Raw genomic sequence first — 18,625 nt, forward strand, 5'->3', positions numbered from 1 at the left:
CGTCGTCCAAATACTTTTAGTTTTCGCACTCTAACTTTAGTAAAAGTGAATAGAAATCTTTGAAATTTTACACAAGGTTTATGACCATAAAAGGAAGGCTGGTATTGATTTTGGGAGTTTTGGTCCCAACATTTTAGAAATTAGGGGCCAAAAAGGGCTCAAATAAGCATTTTCTTGGTTTTCGTACTATAACTTAAGTTTAAGTTAATAGAAATCTATGAAATTTTGACACAAGGTTTATGACCACAAAAGAAAGGTTGGGATTGATTTTGGGAGTTTTGGTTTCAACAGTTTAGGAATTAGGGGCCAAAAAAGGGCCCAAATAAGCATTATTCTTGGTTTTTGCACAATAACTTTAGGTTAAGTAAATAGAAATCAATGAAATTTAAACACAATGTTTATGACCACAAAAGGAAGATTGGTATTGATTTTGGGAGTTAAGGTCCCAACAGTTTTGGAATAAGGGGCCAAAAAGGGACCCAAATAAGCATTTTTCTTGGTTTTCGCAACATAACGTTAGTATAAGTAAATAGAAATCTATGAAATTTAAACACAAGGTTTATGACCATCAAAGGAAGGATTGTATTGATTTTTGGAGTTTTGGTCCCAACAGTTTAGGAAAAAGGGGCCCAAAGGGTCCAAAATTAAACTTTGTTTGATTTCATAAAAATTGAATAATTGGGGTTCTTTGATATGCCGAATCTTACTGTGTATGTAGATTCTTAACTTTTGGTCATGTTTTCAAATTGGTCTACATTAAGGTCCAAAGGGTCCAAAATTAAACTTAGTTTGATTTTGACAAAAAATGAATCAGTTGGGTTCTTTGATATGTTGAATCTAAAATGTACTTAGATTCTTGATTATTGGCCCAGTTTTCAAATTGGCCTACATTAAGGTCCAAAGGGTCCAAAATTAAACTAAGTTTGATTTTGACAAAAATTAAATTCTTGGGCCTCTTTGATATGCTGAATTTAAACATGTACTTAGATTTTTGATTATGGGCCCAGTTTTCAAGTTGGTCCAAATCAGGATCTTAAATTATTATATTAAGTATTGTGCAATAGCAAGTCTTTTCAATTGCACAGTATTGTGCAATGGCAAGAAATATCTAATTTCACAATATTGTGAAATAGCAAAATTTTTTTTAATTAGAGTTATCTTTCTTTGTCCAGAATAGGAAGCAAGAAATATCTTATTGCAAGAATTTTTTTTAATTAGAGTTATCTTTCTTTGTCCAGCATCAACTTAAATCTTTGTTATATACAATATTCAATGTATATTCACTTTTTACTACCAACTGATAAATTTAAATAATCTTTACCATTCAGTGATAACAAGCAGTTTTTTTTACATCTTAATATTTTATGATGTATTTAAATGAGTAGTTATTGTTGCAAACTCCATTAGAATATTTTAATTGAGATTAGTTTTGGAATAAGGGAAAGAGGGATGTGATTAAAAATTGGGTTCAATTTTTCTCATTTGAAATTTCATAAATAAAAAGAAAATTTCTTCAAACATTTTTTTGAGAGGATTAATATTCAACAGCATAGTGAATTGCTCTAAGAGAAAACAAAAGTTTAAGTTCATTAGAACACATTCATTCTGTGTCAGAAACCTATGCTGTGTCAACTATTAAATCACAATCCAAATTTAGAGCTGAATCCAGTTTGAATGTTGTGTCCATACTTGCCCCAACCGTTCAGGGTTCAACCTCTGCGGTCGTATAAAGCTACGCCCTGCGGAGCATCTGGTTGAAATAATGAAAACAAATTTGGCTTGCAAGATTTGTTTAAAACTTACAAGAAGACTTTATAACATCACCGTTTCCCCAAGGATCAGGATTAAACAGAAGTTACAAATGTCCCTCTGTACAGCCCAGTATTAAGGGAATCCCGTATGTACAATTCTTGCCAGATTTTAATGAAATTTTTATGAAGGGTTTATATCATCAAATATCACGGACATGTTGGGAAATCAGTGCCAACAACTATTTTTACAGGACCAATGTCCAATTAAAATATTATTTTGAAAATTGCATTGTAAGTCTATAGAATAAATTTTTAGAAGGATTATCACGAAAAAAATATTTATATTATTAATGCCTTGGAATGATTTTACAAATCAGTAGATACAGGAAAATGTGGTATGAGTGTCAATGAAAAACTCCATCCAAGTACCAGTTTATAAAAGTAAACCATTATACAGTCCTAAATCCATGCACAAGAAAGTAAAAATTTCATATCTTCTCTCAATTATAAAATGGTTAAGTAGTGCTATAAATCTGTCATTTCATACTGATAAGGCGACTGATAATATTACTTAACAAACAGATGTTTAAACACAAAATTGTAACATTTTGAAAGTTTTAGGAAAATGCACAGACACATATGGGTTGAAAAGCCTCCCCCTTTTTTTAAATTAAAAAAAAATATATTTGGGGGAAATATTTTTTGAGATTGTTAATTATAATTTTAAAGGTTTATTTGAAAACTAAAAAGTATTTTTGTAGATGGTTTTTGAATTATTCTTATCTTGTAATTTTTGAAAGAATATTTTTTTTGGTTAAAAAAATCGAAATCACATACATTTGTATATATATATATAATGAAAAAAAAAAGATACTATTCTTGATTGGTATTGTGTATTTCATTTTTATCCCTTCTTGCAACAATGTTCACCTATAAATTGAGTGAGAAACCATGTGGTATCTGTGAACTAACAAAATATAATTGATGTGACAGTTTAATTTTAAAAATATGGTGTTTTCTAAGTGGTGCAGGAGATAAGTTCACTTTTTATTCAACATCATTTTGATGCAAATTCTTGGGCTTAGATCATGGACTGTATAGGTTAAGGTACGGCCTTGAACACAAAGCCTTTGCCCACCGAACAGCAAACTATAAAGGACCCCAAATATTTCTAGTGTAAAACCATTCAAACGGGAAAACCAAAGGTCTAATCTACATAAAAACGAGAAACACGTATGCACTACATAAACGGACGAGAACCACTGTGCATCAGATTCCTGACTTAGCACAGGTGCAAACATGTGAAGCGGGATTAAAAGTTTTAATGGTACCAAACCTGAGCAGTGGCATTTACAGCTAGGGTTTATATCAGCAATATTTTAGTGTTAAGAAATCATTGAAATCCAATGATTTGTATACGACCGCAAAATTTGAAAAAAAAAATCGTCGTATATTGCTATCACGTTGGCGTCGTCGTATGCGTCGTCGTCGTCGTCCGAATACTTTTAGTTTTTGCACTCTTACTTTAGTAAAAGTGAATAGAAATCTATGAAATTGTAACACAAGGTTTATGACCACAAAAGGAAGGTTGGGATTGATTTTGGGAGTTTTGGTTTCAACAGTTTAGGAATTAGGGCCCAAAAAGGGCCCAAATAAGCATTTTCTTGGTTTTCGCACAGTAACTTTAGTTCCAAGTAAATAGAAATCTATGAAATTTTGACACAAGGTTTATGACCACAAAAGGAAGGTTGGGATTGATTTTGGGAGTTTTGGTTTAAATAGTTAAGGAATTAGGGGCCAAAAAAGGGCCCAAATAAGCATTATTCTTGGTTTTTGCACAATAACTTTAGTTTAGGTAAATAGAAATCTATGAAATTTAAACACAGGGTTTATGACCACAAAAGTAAGGTTGGTATTGATTTGGGGAGTTGAGATCCCAACAGTTTAGGATTTGGGGCCAAAAAGGGGCCCAAATAAACATTTTTCTTGGTCTTCACATTATAACTTTAGTATAAGTGAATAGAAATCTATGAAATTTAAACACAAGGTTTATGACCATAAAAAGAAGGTTGGTATTGATTTTTTCACTTGGGAGTTTTGGTCCCAACAGTTTAGGAATTTGGGGCCCAAAAGGTCCAAAATTAAACTTTGTTTGATTTCATAAAAAAAATGAATAATTGGGGTTCTTTGATATGCCAAATCTAACTGTGTATGTAGATTCTTAATTTTTGGTCCCGTTTTCAAATGGTTTACATTAAGGTCCAAAGGGTCCAAACTTAAACTTTGTTTGATTTTGACAAAAATTGAATCCTTGGGGTGCTTTTAATATGCTGAATCTAAAAATGTACTTAGATTTTTAATTATTGGCCCAGTTTTCAAGTTGGTCCAAATCGGGTCCAAAATTAAACTTTGTTTGATTTCATCAAAAATTGAATAAATGGGGTTCTTTGATATTCCAAATCTAACTGTGTATGTAGATTCTTAATTTTTGGTCCAGTTTTCAAATTGGTCTACATTAAGGTCCAAAGGGTCCAAATCATAATGTGACATAAACCTATGTTGTGTCAACTATTTAATCACAATCCACATTTAAAGCTGTATCAAACTTAAAAGTTGTGTCCATACTTGTCCCATCTGTTCAGGGTTCTACATCTGCGGTCGTATAATGCTGCGCCCTGCGAAGCAACTGGTTAAGGAAATATGTTTCTTTAGATTTTAATATCAGCCGTCTGTCCATCTGTTTGTTTAAACAAACTGATTGATTCATTGATTGATTCCCTTCAAACTTTGTAAAATTATTGATCTTGATCTGCTCAGTTTAAGATCTATGAGATGGTTTTATTGACATATTTTAAGTTATATAAATGCATTTTTTACGCATATGGGTTCTGTAATAGTATGAACAATTAACCCAATGTCCATTAAAGGCAAGATCATTCATACTTACCATAGAGTTGCATCGCAACACCGTAACACAAGGTCACTTAAAATCGCTTTAACTTTTTCAAGTTATTGTATACTGTCCAAAATATGATCGACATGCAGTTAAACCTGCGAGTACGTCATTGAATTAGTTCCAACATTTTATAGTACTGAAACACGGTGAAGGTGTCCATTGAATTTTTATAAGGTCTTGATCAGAAATAAAGTTACAATGTAGGTACTCGCATACTCCTTCCTCTCTACAACTTACAAAAAGAACTGCAGCAAAGGGGCGAAAAAACAATTATATGACGGGTGCGAAAAGCCACATTCGGACCCTTCATAGAGTTCATCAAATGGTTCTTTTCGTGTAGAGAGCGTTGCATTATACAAGGCTCATCGGATTTAAAATCATCATTTATTTCATCACTTTGCACTTGGTCGATGATGACTTGGCTGGTTTTCTTTAAACAGTTGGTTAAAACTTCTGCCCAGTTGAACAGTTTGATTTCAAAAAATCAAAATGGTCAGAAGATGACACAACTGTGTTTTGTTTACTTTATGTTGTAAAGCTACCAATACTGGTGGTTCTCTCATCAAAACAAAGTTGTACCATCTACACACCTGTAAAACATATGGACATGGATAAGAATTCGCAAACGTAACATAGTACTGTATGCAAATACATAAATTGCATTGAGTTCTACGTTTTACATATCGGTAAATTATAATCCTGGTACCTTTGATAACTATTTACACCACTGGGTCGATGTCTCTGCTGGTGGACGTTTCGTGCCCGATGGTATCACCAACCCAGTATTTAGCACTTCGGTGTTGACATGGAATCAATTATATGGTCATTTTTATTACAAAACTTTGAATATTTCGAAAAACGGATATTCTTATTCCAGGAATAGATTACCGTAGCCGTATTTGGCACAACTTTTTGGAATTTTTGTTCCTCAATGCTCTTTAACTTCGCACTTGTTTGACTTTCTAACTATTTTTTGATAGTCACTGATGAGTATTATGTAGACGAAACGCGCGTTTGGCGTATTGAATTATAATCCTGATATTCTCGATCCCTTATTATTTTCTTACCTTTGCAAATAAAAATATGTAAGGACTGAACAAGGAAAGAAATTCTATTTTTGGAAATGTTTTTCTAATAATTTTGTACGGAAATTGCTTGATTGATAATAAATCAAAAAGATAAATTCGTCTACAGTGTAATGACGGGCGGTAACTTCGAATGTTACTGGAAATTAATAATGTGCTGAGCATAATCGGATATGATAGTAAATTTTGCAACAGGCCATCTTATGACCGTTCAAAGACTTGCTGCACAGATTTTCAAAATGCATAAACCATTTCCCTGTCCGACAGGAGGTCTTTGCGTATTAAACATCCGCCAATCCAAACATTAGTTGTCTTAAGCATGGGGTTCTTCTAACTTTTATCTTTAGTCTGACATTTTAAACCTGATTCTACTTCTACATCTGACGAATTTAAATCTAAGATCAAGAATAATTAAGGAGTTTTCTTTGCAAGCTCCTAAAACTTCCACTATTTTAGGCAAACTTGCACTCAAAAGCTGAAAATAATGTGGACGATTAAGAACAGATATTAAAGTCTTTGGATTTGCTCGGTTTAAAAGGATATCACACTACTCAAAGTAAATGTATCATATGCAACTACAAAATGATATAAACATCTTGTAAGTAAAATGTATTGATTTCTAAGAGAATGACAATGACAAAAGAAAGTTTACATCTAAAATCGAGGAACAGACAGACAGACATTTTTATAGACATTAAATAAAGGCACATGCAGGGATACAATTTATGAGAATCAAAAGTGAGGATACCATTATAAAGGAAAAACAAGACAGAAAAAGGAATATAGAAAAGAGTTTTTCGACAACACAAAAAATTAATGCAAAAATATAGCATGTACAGATTAAGCTAGTATGCATAATGATCGTTGAATATCTATTCTAACTGTAATCTGAACTGCGTTCCTTTCTTAATCATTAACCATTTCATTAGTTCTATATAGTCCATTGTTAACTCTTTATATGCATTTGGAATTTTTTCTAAATTTAATCTGTTATACAAAGTTAAAAGTATTCATGGTAAGTTGGAATAGTTTTAAAATCTTGATTATTTCTTGAATGTTAAAAATATTATAAATCATGTTTATATAACTTGTAATAACACAATTAAGAGCTGCTATCTTAGATTGTTCTTTTTAATATTGCTTAAAATGATATCGTAGATCTGTAATTTAAAAAAAAAGACTATAAATTTGAAAAGAGAATATTTTGGTAAGTAAAGAAATGTGAGCCAAGGCTCCGTGTTGAAGACCGTACTTTAACCTATAATGGTTTACTTTTTAAATTGTTACTTGGATGGAGAGTTGTCTCATTGGCACTCACACCACATCTTCTTATATCAATATCATTTTTACTTTTTTGAAATGCTGAATAATGAACCCCGGCTGGTAAATATACTAATTTGTATTTACTAAGGAATATTAAACGACATTGACAACCCCAAATACAATCACACATTATCAGGAAAAAAAAATTATGTGACTGTGATCTGTGATCATAAACATTACTAGAACACACCCGTGATATCGCGGGTCCGTGACTGAATTAAAGTATATACAACTATGCGAAAGTCTTATTTTAGTATAAGTATTGTCATCTGATAAAGGCATGCCGATTATCTGATTATAAGATACACAGTTTTCTCTGCTTTGAAATCTTTCTGTTTGAACCCGTCGAACTGGAACTTATCAACTATTGGTAATATTAATTATTTGGAAAACAAAAGGTCCTGGAATTGAGTATTGTTTAAACAACAGCTATAAATAAAGTTGAATTCTTTGATTAGCTGTTTTACGTCATGCCCGCTTACAAATTGAAAACTGCACCTGTACGCCTTATTTCTAGTCCAGATTTTTAGTATACGTATTGTTATCTTAGAAAGTCTTACTGGTTAAAATACTACAATAGGTAACAATTTGACAATTTATTAGTGTCAACCCCGTGATTATGACCCGTGTATATAGCATATTAATCCTGAATTCACCATTTGGTGGTGCGCCTGTCAGATGCGGAACGTACAGATATAAGGTAATAGGTATCAGGTGAATATACTATTGGTATCGGTATCGGACTCGACCCGGAACTTCTTAATTATTGGCAATATTAATTACGTGGAAAACAAAAGGGACTGGAGTGGTGTAATTTTTAATCTACACCTTTGTACTATATGAGTTATATATAAAGTTGAATTCTTTGATTCGTCGTTTTTACGTGATGACGGCTGACAAATTGGACCTCGTAATTTTAGTATTATAGATGTTATACTTTTTCCATTTCTAATTTTAATAGTTTGCGTGCTTTTTGTCGAGCCTTCGACTTTAGTCGAAAAAGCGAGACTAAGCGATCCTACATTCCGTCGGCGTCGGCGTCGTCGGCGGCGTCAACAAATATTCACTCTGTGGTTAAAGTTTTTGAAAATTTAATAACTTTCTTAAACTATATTGGATTTCTACCATACTTGGACAGAAGCTTGTTTATGATCATTAGATAGTATCCAGAAGTAAATTTTGTAAAAATAAAATTCCATTTTTTCTGTATTTTATTTATAAATAGACTTAGTTTTTCTGCGGGGAAACATTACATTCACTCTGTGGTTAAAGTTTTTAAAATTTGAATAACTTTCTTAAACTATACTGGATTTCTACCAAACTTGGACAGAAGATTGTTTATGATCATAAGATAGTATCCAGAAGTAAAGTTTGCAAAAATAAAATTCCATTTTTTTCTGTTTTTTTACTTATAAATGGACTTAGTTTTTCTGTGGGGAAACACTACATTCACCCTTAAGTTTTTAAAATTTTGATAACTTTCTATAACTATCCTGGGTTTGCACCAAACTTGGATAGAAGCTTGTTTATGATCACAAGATAGTATTCAGAAGTAAATTTTGTAAAAAAATAAATCCATTTTATCCGTATTTTACTTTTAAATAGACTAAGGTTTTCTGCCAAGAAACAACACATTCACTCTGGTTAGATTTTTTAAAAATTTGATAACTTTCTTATACTATTTTAAATGTGTACCAAACTTAGACAGAAGCTTGTTTATGATCAAAAGCTAGTATCTAGAAAGGAAATTTTGTTTATATTTTGTACCTGTGTATCTGTATTTTACTTATAAGTGGACTTCCAGTTAACATTACATACAGTCTACAGTTAAAGTTTTTAAAACATTTATTCGATTCATCAACTATCCTAAAATTTTTACCAAACTTGGACAGAAGCTTCTTACAATCAAAAGATAGTATCAAGAGGAATATTTTTATTGATTGTTTTCCTCATTTTTGTTGAGCCTGGGAGTTACAGAAAAAGTAGGCGAGACACTGGGTTCCGTGGAACCCTTATGAATTTTTTTCTTATGGGTAGGATTGTTCTTTTTGTATAGTTAATTTTATAACGTTTGCATTCTGTTTCCAAATTAAGGGCTTTCTCCTTAATGTTCAAAATGTAAGAATATGAAACACTCCTATTCAGAGATATTATTTATATTGAAAGACAAACACTTTTTCGGCGTGTATCCCTACACGTGCGATAATAATTAGGATGTTAAATTGGATACTCCATGTAGAGATAGCGTCATGATCTTTGCACTTTATAGACCGCGTCCTTACTGATATACATAGCATATTCTCCACTCGACCAAACAACAACAAATCAGTCATAGTCTTCCAATCAAAAGCGAAACCTCCTACACCTTATATGTAGAAAAGTCTGAATATAAACAAATGATACCAGAAATCAGCAAAAATATCTACGACTTTCTGTGTGCACTATTTGAGTTCGTTTTTAGCTGAGTGGTTTGAGATCATTTCATTTTCTGAATAGTTGACCAATTTCCAACCGGTTGATATAAATTTCAGATTTGAGGAAAATGGCTGGAAAACAAATAATTAGGAATGTCATTAAACGACATAAATGCCAACCATGCGCAGACCAGAAGAAAAAGATAGTGGCGACAGCTTGGTGTACAGAATGCCAGGTGGGTTTGTGTAGTAACTGTCATAAACACCATGATTCACTGAAACTAACGCGGTATCACCACGTCATCAGCATGAGAGCATTCCAAGCAAAGATAACTACTGGACAATTAACACAAAAGATGGAGAAAATGCAAATCAAGGAACATCAGCAGAAACAGGTACTTAGTACTCATTATTATTTTTATATCAAACCGGCAGGATTTTATTATTCAAGCTCTAAATGCTTCCCTACTATAAACAACGACAAGACAAGTGATTTAGCATGTTTAAAGTATTAATCAGAGAGAAATTTCAAAAAATGTTATCAACTCCTTTAAGCGTTTAAAATTGTGCTCTACCACTTGTTATGCATATCAAATTGATGGACTTGTTTTTGTATTTTCTTAGTTATTTATCATTTACCTTTTCTTTTTCTTTTTTTTTTTTTATTAAATTATGTTTACAATAATTGATATTTGTGCAATCATATCATAGCAATGCATGGGTTTGTTATTTTAATATAATTTAGCTTGGAGAACCCTATCGAAATTTAAGGACATTATTGCTCTTCATTTTGCACTTCATTTGACCTTTTTAATAACTTGAATCTAGCGTCATTGCTGAGTCTTACGTGTGTATAACGCATGTCTTATGTCACATTTGTAAGCCTGGTTTCTTTAATGATAGTTTTACAACAATGTGGTTGATTCCATCCTGAAGGTATCAACAACCCTTTTGTCAGCACTTTTGTGCTGATATTAATTGTCATTGGTATGATCAAATAAAAAAAAAAATAGAAACAAAATCTTTGCATTGTTCGAAATACTAAAATATTCTACCCTAGGAATAGATTATCTTAGCTGTATTTGACAGAGCTGTTCGGAATTTTTGATCATCAATGCTCTTCAACTTCATACTTTATCTGACCTTTTTATAGCCTCTTTAATTCGCGCATCAGTAGCGAACATTTTTAGATGAATCGTGAGTTTGATGCACTTAATTATCTTTGATGAATACTTAAAAATCTATTATTCACTAATATAGTGATATTGTTATTTTAACTTGAAAGCTTAATGAAAACCCACCGACCAAAAACAAGGAACATACGAACAAACAACAAACATACCCTCACAATGTCTTACCATATAAACATCTAAAATTGCATACTATTTTAACAACACATTCTTTCTTTTATAATAGAAAATTAAAAAAAATAACACACAACCAGAAGATTCAACAACAGGAGAAACTCTTACTGAATCCGATCCAATTGATTTTATTTCCGATGATATCGATATGAAAGCCAAGATGGATTCGGTAAAATTTAAGTATTTTCGTACAATTGAAATTCTCAAGGGTGACAAAACATCTGTTATCAAAGATTTAAAAGTTCTCAGCAATGAACACGTTGTCATGATAGATGGCAACAATAACCGGATACTGAGTTCTGAAATCGATGGCATAAAACAAAACGAATTTAGACTTCCAGGCAAACCATATTGTCTGGCAATTGCTCCCGATGACACAGCTGCAGTCTCTCTATATGATAATGGAAAAGTTATAATGGTTGATATTTTCAAGCGACAAATCTTCCGAGAAATTGTTATCACTTGTTTTGGTTTAGTGTTTACTCCAGAGCACCTTATTCTTAATTGCGGGAAAACAGGAATTAAGGCTATGGATATGAATGGCGACGTGTTTGCAGTTATACCAGAAGTTCGTGGTGACGGTTGTCTTTACATTGGCCACGACGGTAATGTATATTGTAATTCATGCGGATCCAATCAGATTATAAGTTGTAACATACGCAGACGTTTAGTCAAAACTTTTACGACATTAAGTATTGAACACCCATTAGGAACAACAGTCGACGACGAAGGATTTGTTTACGAAGTTGGCGTTCAGTCTCCTAGCTCCAGTATTATAAGTCACGAAGGAAGCAAAGCTTCAGAGAGTATCCATATGATCAGTCCGACCGGAAGACATCACCGATTGGTGCTCACAAAACAAGATGGTGTCAATAATCCGTACGCCGTTTTTTACGATAGTGAGAGAAAAAACTTACTCGTTGCAAACAATTTTGGAGAATCAGTTGTGATATATAGAAAAGAAGATGAGTTTCACAAATGAAGCAGTAATCATCTATACCTGCTATCGCTGCAATTTTCACCATAATCATCTTTATAAATTTTATTGCTTTGAATTTCAGAAGCCTACTGACATGGTTTATTGCGAAATATAAAGTTTATGATAACCGTTTTATCGTTTTGAAATCCTTCTGAACATATTTTGATTTGAAGCAGATTTTCGTAGTGTATTATTTAAAAAAAAAATACAAATTCGAGAGATGAAAACAAAAAATTATCATTTCATATTTCAAAATCGTTTAGGGTTATGAGTTTTAGTGTAGGCATGATTTATATTCTGAAATTCTGATTAAAGAATTTGTTGATTATTTTTTCCGCATGTTACTTATAAATGAACTAGTTAACATTACATACAATCTGCAGTTCAAGGTTTTAAAACATTTCTTAAATTCATAAATCCTGGATTTTCACCAAACTTGGACAGAAGCATATTACAATCAAACGATAGTATCGAGAGGAATATTTTTATTGATCATTTTTGTTGAGTCTGGGATTAAAAGCAAAAGTAGGCGAGACACTGGCTTTCGCGGAACTCTTACAAATTTTTAATTGAAAATGTAGGTTGTTCTTCATGTTCAGGGATTGGTTGCTAAAAGAACATACCTTTTTCATTAGTTCTGCAAAATTTGAACATACATGTCAATAACATATCAAATTAATTATGCAAGCACGGTACTACGGGGGAGAGTGAATGTAACCACTACGAAATGGTAAAATGACAATAGGACAACTGAAAACCTCATGTTTGTCACAGATCGGAGTTTTAGTTAATTTTGAATAAAATATTTAGAAAAGAAGCACAGTTCACATTAACATATTAGATGTAAATCGCTAAAATGTTTGTATCTGTAGGGATGAGCAATTAGTAACCATCTTAATACCATTGTTGGTTAAACTATAAGCATAGCAAACTCTACTAATGCATTTTCGTTCAAAAGGTCCAGCATTTGGAAGTAGATAGCGTCATCGGGGTATTTGTTGTTGGTATCAGTGAACTGCTTCATTAAGTAAGAATGCGCATCACCTTACATAAATATTGTGAATTTACCAATCATATTTTGGTAGAACTAATACTGTTTAATAAGAAGACAAATATAAAAAAAGAAGATGTGGTATGATTACAAATGAGACAACTGTCCACAAGAGACCAATATGACACAGAAATTAACAACCATATGTCACCGTACGGCCTTCAACAATGAGCAAAGCCCATACCGCATAGTCAGCTATAAAAGGCCCCGATATGACAATGTAAAACAATTCAATCGAGAAACTAACGGCCTAATTTATATTAAAAAAAGTCGATATTTAATTGTTTAGTATGTTTAATATCAAAATCTTTGTTAATTATTACTAAAAATTATGACGGTATAGTGCTTGAATTAGAACTTTGCAATTTGTAAGGAACCACATATGATTAACACAGCTGGGTGTTCAACGTAGTCATAATATTGTTGAAGTCATTTTTGTTGTACAAATATCGATTAAGAGATTATGTAGAGGAACATCTTTTGGGAAAATAGGCATCAAGTGTAGAAGTTTGATACCGTTTATGTTTAACTACAGGAGATCGCATTTTTATCGTGTAAAAATAAGTTGATTTCATTTCAGTTTTGGATTCCACGATAAGGAATATACTCATCATAGATACAAAGGTTAAAAGGCTTATTGAAGTATGAAATTAGTGAGCATAGGATCCAAACTTCATAAAGTTTTGGGAAACTTTCATCAGCAAATTATTTTGATACCAAAGTTAAGAAAGACGGAATTTTTATAACCTATACCTGAGGATGTAGAAAGAGAGAGAAGATAAAGAGGGACAGTAGTAAATCAGAAAACTTACTATAACAGACATAAACAAATAAAAAACGATTAAAATACAAAGAACAGTATCAAACAAATACACAAAAAAACACCGTCAAGACACTGGTGTACCATTAGGTTAAAGCAAGACAACAGTAGTTTACCGATGTTTAATACTCTTCAATCGATTTAGAATTTTAAATCTGCATTTAAAATTTAGCTATAAAGGTTGTAAAATTGGTTTCAAATAACTGATTTGTTGAGTAAGCATGTACCAAAGTGAAGTAGAAAAAATGTACTACTCTAGTGTCTTTTGCAAGTAAACGCTTGTTAATAAATTTAGTCTTGTAAATTTTATCGGCAGTAATTTATACAGAGATAATGCAAGTTATAAAATACGATACTCTTATCGAAAACAACTGCATGCAAGAACATATTTTAATGTCTTTTATTAAAAAAAATAACAAAAACAATGTCATATTATATATCATATATGCAAAATGTTTGAGTATTATACTTCACCTGTAAAAAAGGAAATTAAGTTATCTCCCTTTCTCCATAAAAGAAAGAATTCGTAAATAACGGACATTGACAAAAATGTATCTAGATGAAAATATGCGTTTTTTTTTTTTATCATATATCAAATAAAATCAATTTCTAGCAAGTAAGTGATGCCCTTCTTTTGTTTGCTTCTTTACATATCATGTACAAGACAGGTCCTATACAATGATGTAGAATACTATGTTAAATATTCAAATACAAAAATGAATAATGATTGATGCCCAGTGTCCAGTTTATATTATCTGTGTGTGATACATGTATTCACAAACGAATAAACTGTGAAATCACGGAAGCGGCTCTTGTTTCTTCGTTACAGTACAGTTTATACCGTGGATCATCTTCATGGAGGGCAGATGATGACTACTTTCTTTGTTGGAACGTTTGGCAACCATAAGAATTCATATTACAACTTATACGCATCTGTATGCTGTCCGGTACATAGTTTTAGTCACCAATTCGTATCTCAACCTACAAGGACCAAATAAATTGATTTAACTAGTATAAATAAATGACATGTGTCTAACTAATGGGCATTAACTGAAAAAGTATAGTATAATGAATCGTCTACCCATATTTTTGACATTTTTACGTATTTGGTCTGTTTGTTTGTTCTAACGTTGTTTTCAATATATTGGAAACTTTTATGCGACTGTCACACAATTCAAAGCTTTAGATAGCTAGGAATATGTCAGTTGGTTTCTTATCGTTTGGTGTACTTGAGATTAAAATTTTGTCATTTGATAAGGGTGCAATCTACAAATTTTTTCTACAACATCATATTTTGAGGGACCATGTATAAGCGACCCTTAGTGGTGGACTGATTAATAAAGATACTTGTATAAAACTAGATATCACTGGAATCAGGATGCTCTATAGTTTATAATGGAATAAAAAAAAGTGTACTCTTAATAGTATAAAAAAGGTTTTATCAAGAGAAATTGTGAAAAACATTGCCTAATCTATGCATAAAAAACATGAAATCAGGCCATGTGCACACTCATGAAGACATGATACATGCACATTTTTTCATAATCAAAACTGTATGAATTTCATAGGTTTTTACCTGGTCTTTCTAAAAATTTATGCTTCAGGGTACGTTCGCCTGCTTCGGAAAGAGCTACAGTGGGTGCAAATAAATTTTGCACTTTTCACTGACAAAAAAACAGGATGTTTACAGTTTGTCTCCCCTCAAAACATGTATTTAATCTAATTTTTTTAAATTATTTTAATCATTCAACCTATTTTAATTGAAGCTAATTAACTTATTTTTACAATCAAATACCAAAAACATGATACTTTTTCACCAATTATGTTGATAAAAAGAGACTTCTCTCCATGTCTATTTTTAGTCGGGGAATAACCTCTAGTTTTTTTTATACGAAACTGTTTATAGCACCCTAAGGAACTTTCCTATTTGCATTTTCGTTGCTGTTTGGATTTTTTTGTTATTTTACTTTTTACAACTGACAAGAAATAAACTCATCATATATACCAGGATGAAAGTTAATATATACCAGAAAAACTGAGCTAATCTCATAATTTTATATAAACGCTTCTCGATTCTGAAAGATATGATCACGATGTTTTGTTCAATGAAATGTCTCTAAATTATTTGTATGAATTAGTCATAAAGAATGCACAATAACAATATGTAAGCAATATCTAATAACAGTTTGTAATATTGCTTCAGGAGGTGTTAAAGATACAATATATTCATTCTTTTATTTTAGATACAATAAAATCAATGATTTGCTATGATCAACCCAAAAAAATGTCGTCGCTAATGAATTTAATCATCGGAAAACCAAAACAAGCTACCAAAATAATAAAGGAATGGAACGAACAAAGCAAAAAAAGCAAAAATATATTAAAGAAATGAATAGACAGTTAATACGTAGTAACCTCATCTTCTGTTGCAGAATATAAATTCAATTAAAACTATGTTGATATTAGTTAATAGTTGAATAGAACTTGTTATTGTGTATTCACTCTAATCAAACATTTTGAATTACCTGGTTTTTACACAAGTTTTCCATCTCCATGTTCCACATTCCGTTGTATATTCTTCACGAACAAGCGTTTTATATGTCTGTTCATATGGCATATTATGTTTCTCATATTTGCAATTTCTGAAAGAAAGCAATGATGATATAGATTTTAAAATTTAAAGAAACAGCAGTACGAATATTGTGCTTTTTGTTTGGCAAAATGATTAAGTTTTTGTTGGAAAAAGAACGATTGGCATTTTGAATAATATTGTAGGAAGAATGGAATGTAATTTCGAAGTTGAAATCATCCCTTCGTAAATTTTACGGACGCCATCACGAGTTGCTTGACCGTTATGGAATAACCGTTTCACAAATGATTTCGGATATGTTCCTTACGTCGTAACTACAATCCCCTTCCCTTTCATGAATGTGACCTACCGAATTAGACTATATACCGGATTTGTAATCACATAAGAAACACGACGTGTGCCACATGTGGAGCAGGATCTGCTTACCCTTCCGGAGCACCTGAGATCACCCCTAGTTTTTGGTGGGGTTCGTGTTGTTTATTCTTTAGTTTTCTATGTTGTGTCATGTGTACTGTTGTTTTTCTGTTTGTCTTTTTCATTTTTAGCCATGGCGTTGTCAGTTTGTTTTAGATTTATGAGTTTGACTGTCCCTGTGGTATCTTTCGTCCCTCTTTCAAGTGCAAAAGGATTGCAATATGTTAATGTATGTATCTATAAAAAAAAATATACATAAGAAATTCTGCTAATACTTTGTCTTATCTTAGGAATGCATACACCTAACATGTAATACGTGCATGTTCCAGAAAGAAGAAAAAAAGGTAATAAAAAGTCATCAAAGATACAAGGCTTATAATTTATATGACAGAACGATGTTTAATGCTGTACGATTATAATGTTTCTTATTATTTTTGTAATTAAAATAAATATATCTTAGATTCATTTTAAGAAATAAACTTTGTGTAGTTATGTAATGCAGACATATGCCCGGCACGTTATCATCAGTATGTTGATGGAGTGCTGAATTATAAAGAAGACAAATGGGTAACGCAATCTTATAATCCCGAAGCTTGTGCTGTTGAAGTATTGGTATTTATGATAAGACAAGACAAGACAAGACAAGACAAGACAAGACATTATTTAATTCAGTCTTAACTCTTCCTTTCTTAACACAGATATGTACACATTATGATGGACACATGCATAAAGATTATTACAAATTGAATTTTAAATGAGCTTAAATGGTATAAATAAATGAAGTTTTTATTATTCGTTACCAGAAAACAACTAACTTGAGGCTAAAACTTCAGAATGCAATAGGACATTTCAGCTGATACGTCATAGGATTTTTTTTTATCATAAGACAGCAAATCAAGGACATATCAAACCATGTTTTACAAGAGGCAACATCTATAGGCTTTAACAAGCTATGATTCAAATAAAACAGACAATTACACAATATATCAAAGAAGTGAACATGATGATAATGATGCATGTATTTCAGGTCAACGGTCCATATTCTACGGCCGCTTTGTTTTAAAGCTAAAGCAAGTAAACAATAACATTGAAGGAATTTATGAACAGGATATTAATGAACGGAAATTAATAAATATTTGAATGTTGACACTATATGGCCTTCAGCATCGTTAACACGCTCACTTTTGCCCACGACTTCTACAGAAAATACATTTTACCTTATTTCACATCTGCTTCCTCTATAACCCTTCGGACAACGACATTTGTCCTTTCTACATTTGCCTCCATTCATGCAAGGTTGTTCACAACGACCTACAATTATAAAACCAAGATTAAATACTATGTTATTGTTTATTACATGATATGTCTGATGAGTAGAGATAAAAATTACATAAAACATATTGCATATCAAGAAAGACAAATAATACAGATGCATGAAGAAATTTATATATTCCCATAAATCTTTATTTTCCTTTTTCAAACCGATAGGAAAACCGATTAAGTTAATGGCTTTAAAATTTCCAATCATAATACCGTCCGATTTGGAAAAATAGAAAACGGAATTATTGTCAGAAAAATGAACATTACTGAAAAATATAAATGTTCAGCCACAATATTGTTCGATTCTGGTATCTATGATGAGATTATTCAAAATAATACCCCAAACTAAAGAAATATTTTGGCAGTTGTAGCTTAGAATCTTTATATATGTAAAGTTAGTAATTTCAATTAACACCTGTTGCAATTGCATGTAGAATATTTTTTCATAAAAAAAATTGTAATAAAAACGAACAAGAGCATCTTTCAGTGTCGTCAAGTTCTTAATATTATCTGTGTTGAACGTCTGGCGTACTAAATAAGAAGCGTACTATCTCTGTA

General features: G+C 31.8%; 2 protein-coding genes across 2 annotated transcripts in view; one reads left to right on the forward strand and one right to left on the reverse strand.

The window, feature by feature from the left end:
* The first annotated feature begins 9,651 nt into the window (after nucleotides 1–9,651).
* On the forward strand, nucleotides 9,652–12,149 carry LOC134705577 (uncharacterized). The gene is made up of 2 exons (XM_063564299.1): nucleotides 9,652–9,924; nucleotides 10,946–12,149. Exons 1-2 carry the CDS (start codon nucleotides 9,658–9,660, stop codon nucleotides 11,873–11,875), a joined length of 1,197 nt encoding a protein of 398 aa, XP_063420369.1. The 5' UTR covers nucleotides 9,652–9,657; the 3' UTR covers nucleotides 11,876–12,149.
* Nucleotides 12,150–14,177: 2,028 nt separating this feature from the next.
* Nucleotides 14,178–18,625, reverse strand: part of LOC134708505 (protein kinase C-binding protein NELL2-like) — a 33,741-nt gene continuing 29,293 nt past the window's right edge. The window contains exons 14-16 of the mRNA XM_063569107.1: nucleotides 17,965–18,058; nucleotides 16,269–16,385; nucleotides 14,178–14,724 (exon numbers count right to left, since the gene is read on the reverse strand). Coding sequence (XP_063425177.1) covers nucleotides 14,667–14,724; nucleotides 16,269–16,385; nucleotides 17,965–18,058 — 269 coding nt within the window. The 3' untranslated portion in view covers nucleotides 14,178–14,666. The remainder of the gene's footprint in view (nucleotides 14,725–16,268; nucleotides 16,386–17,964; nucleotides 18,059–18,625) is intronic.

The sequence above is a fragment of the Mytilus trossulus genome, chromosome 2 (assembly GCF_036588685.1).
Source record: "Mytilus trossulus isolate FHL-02 chromosome 2, PNRI_Mtr1.1.1.hap1, whole genome shotgun sequence".
In the NCBI taxonomy this organism is placed as follows: Eukaryota; Metazoa; Mollusca; class Bivalvia; order Mytilida; family Mytilidae; genus Mytilus; species Mytilus trossulus.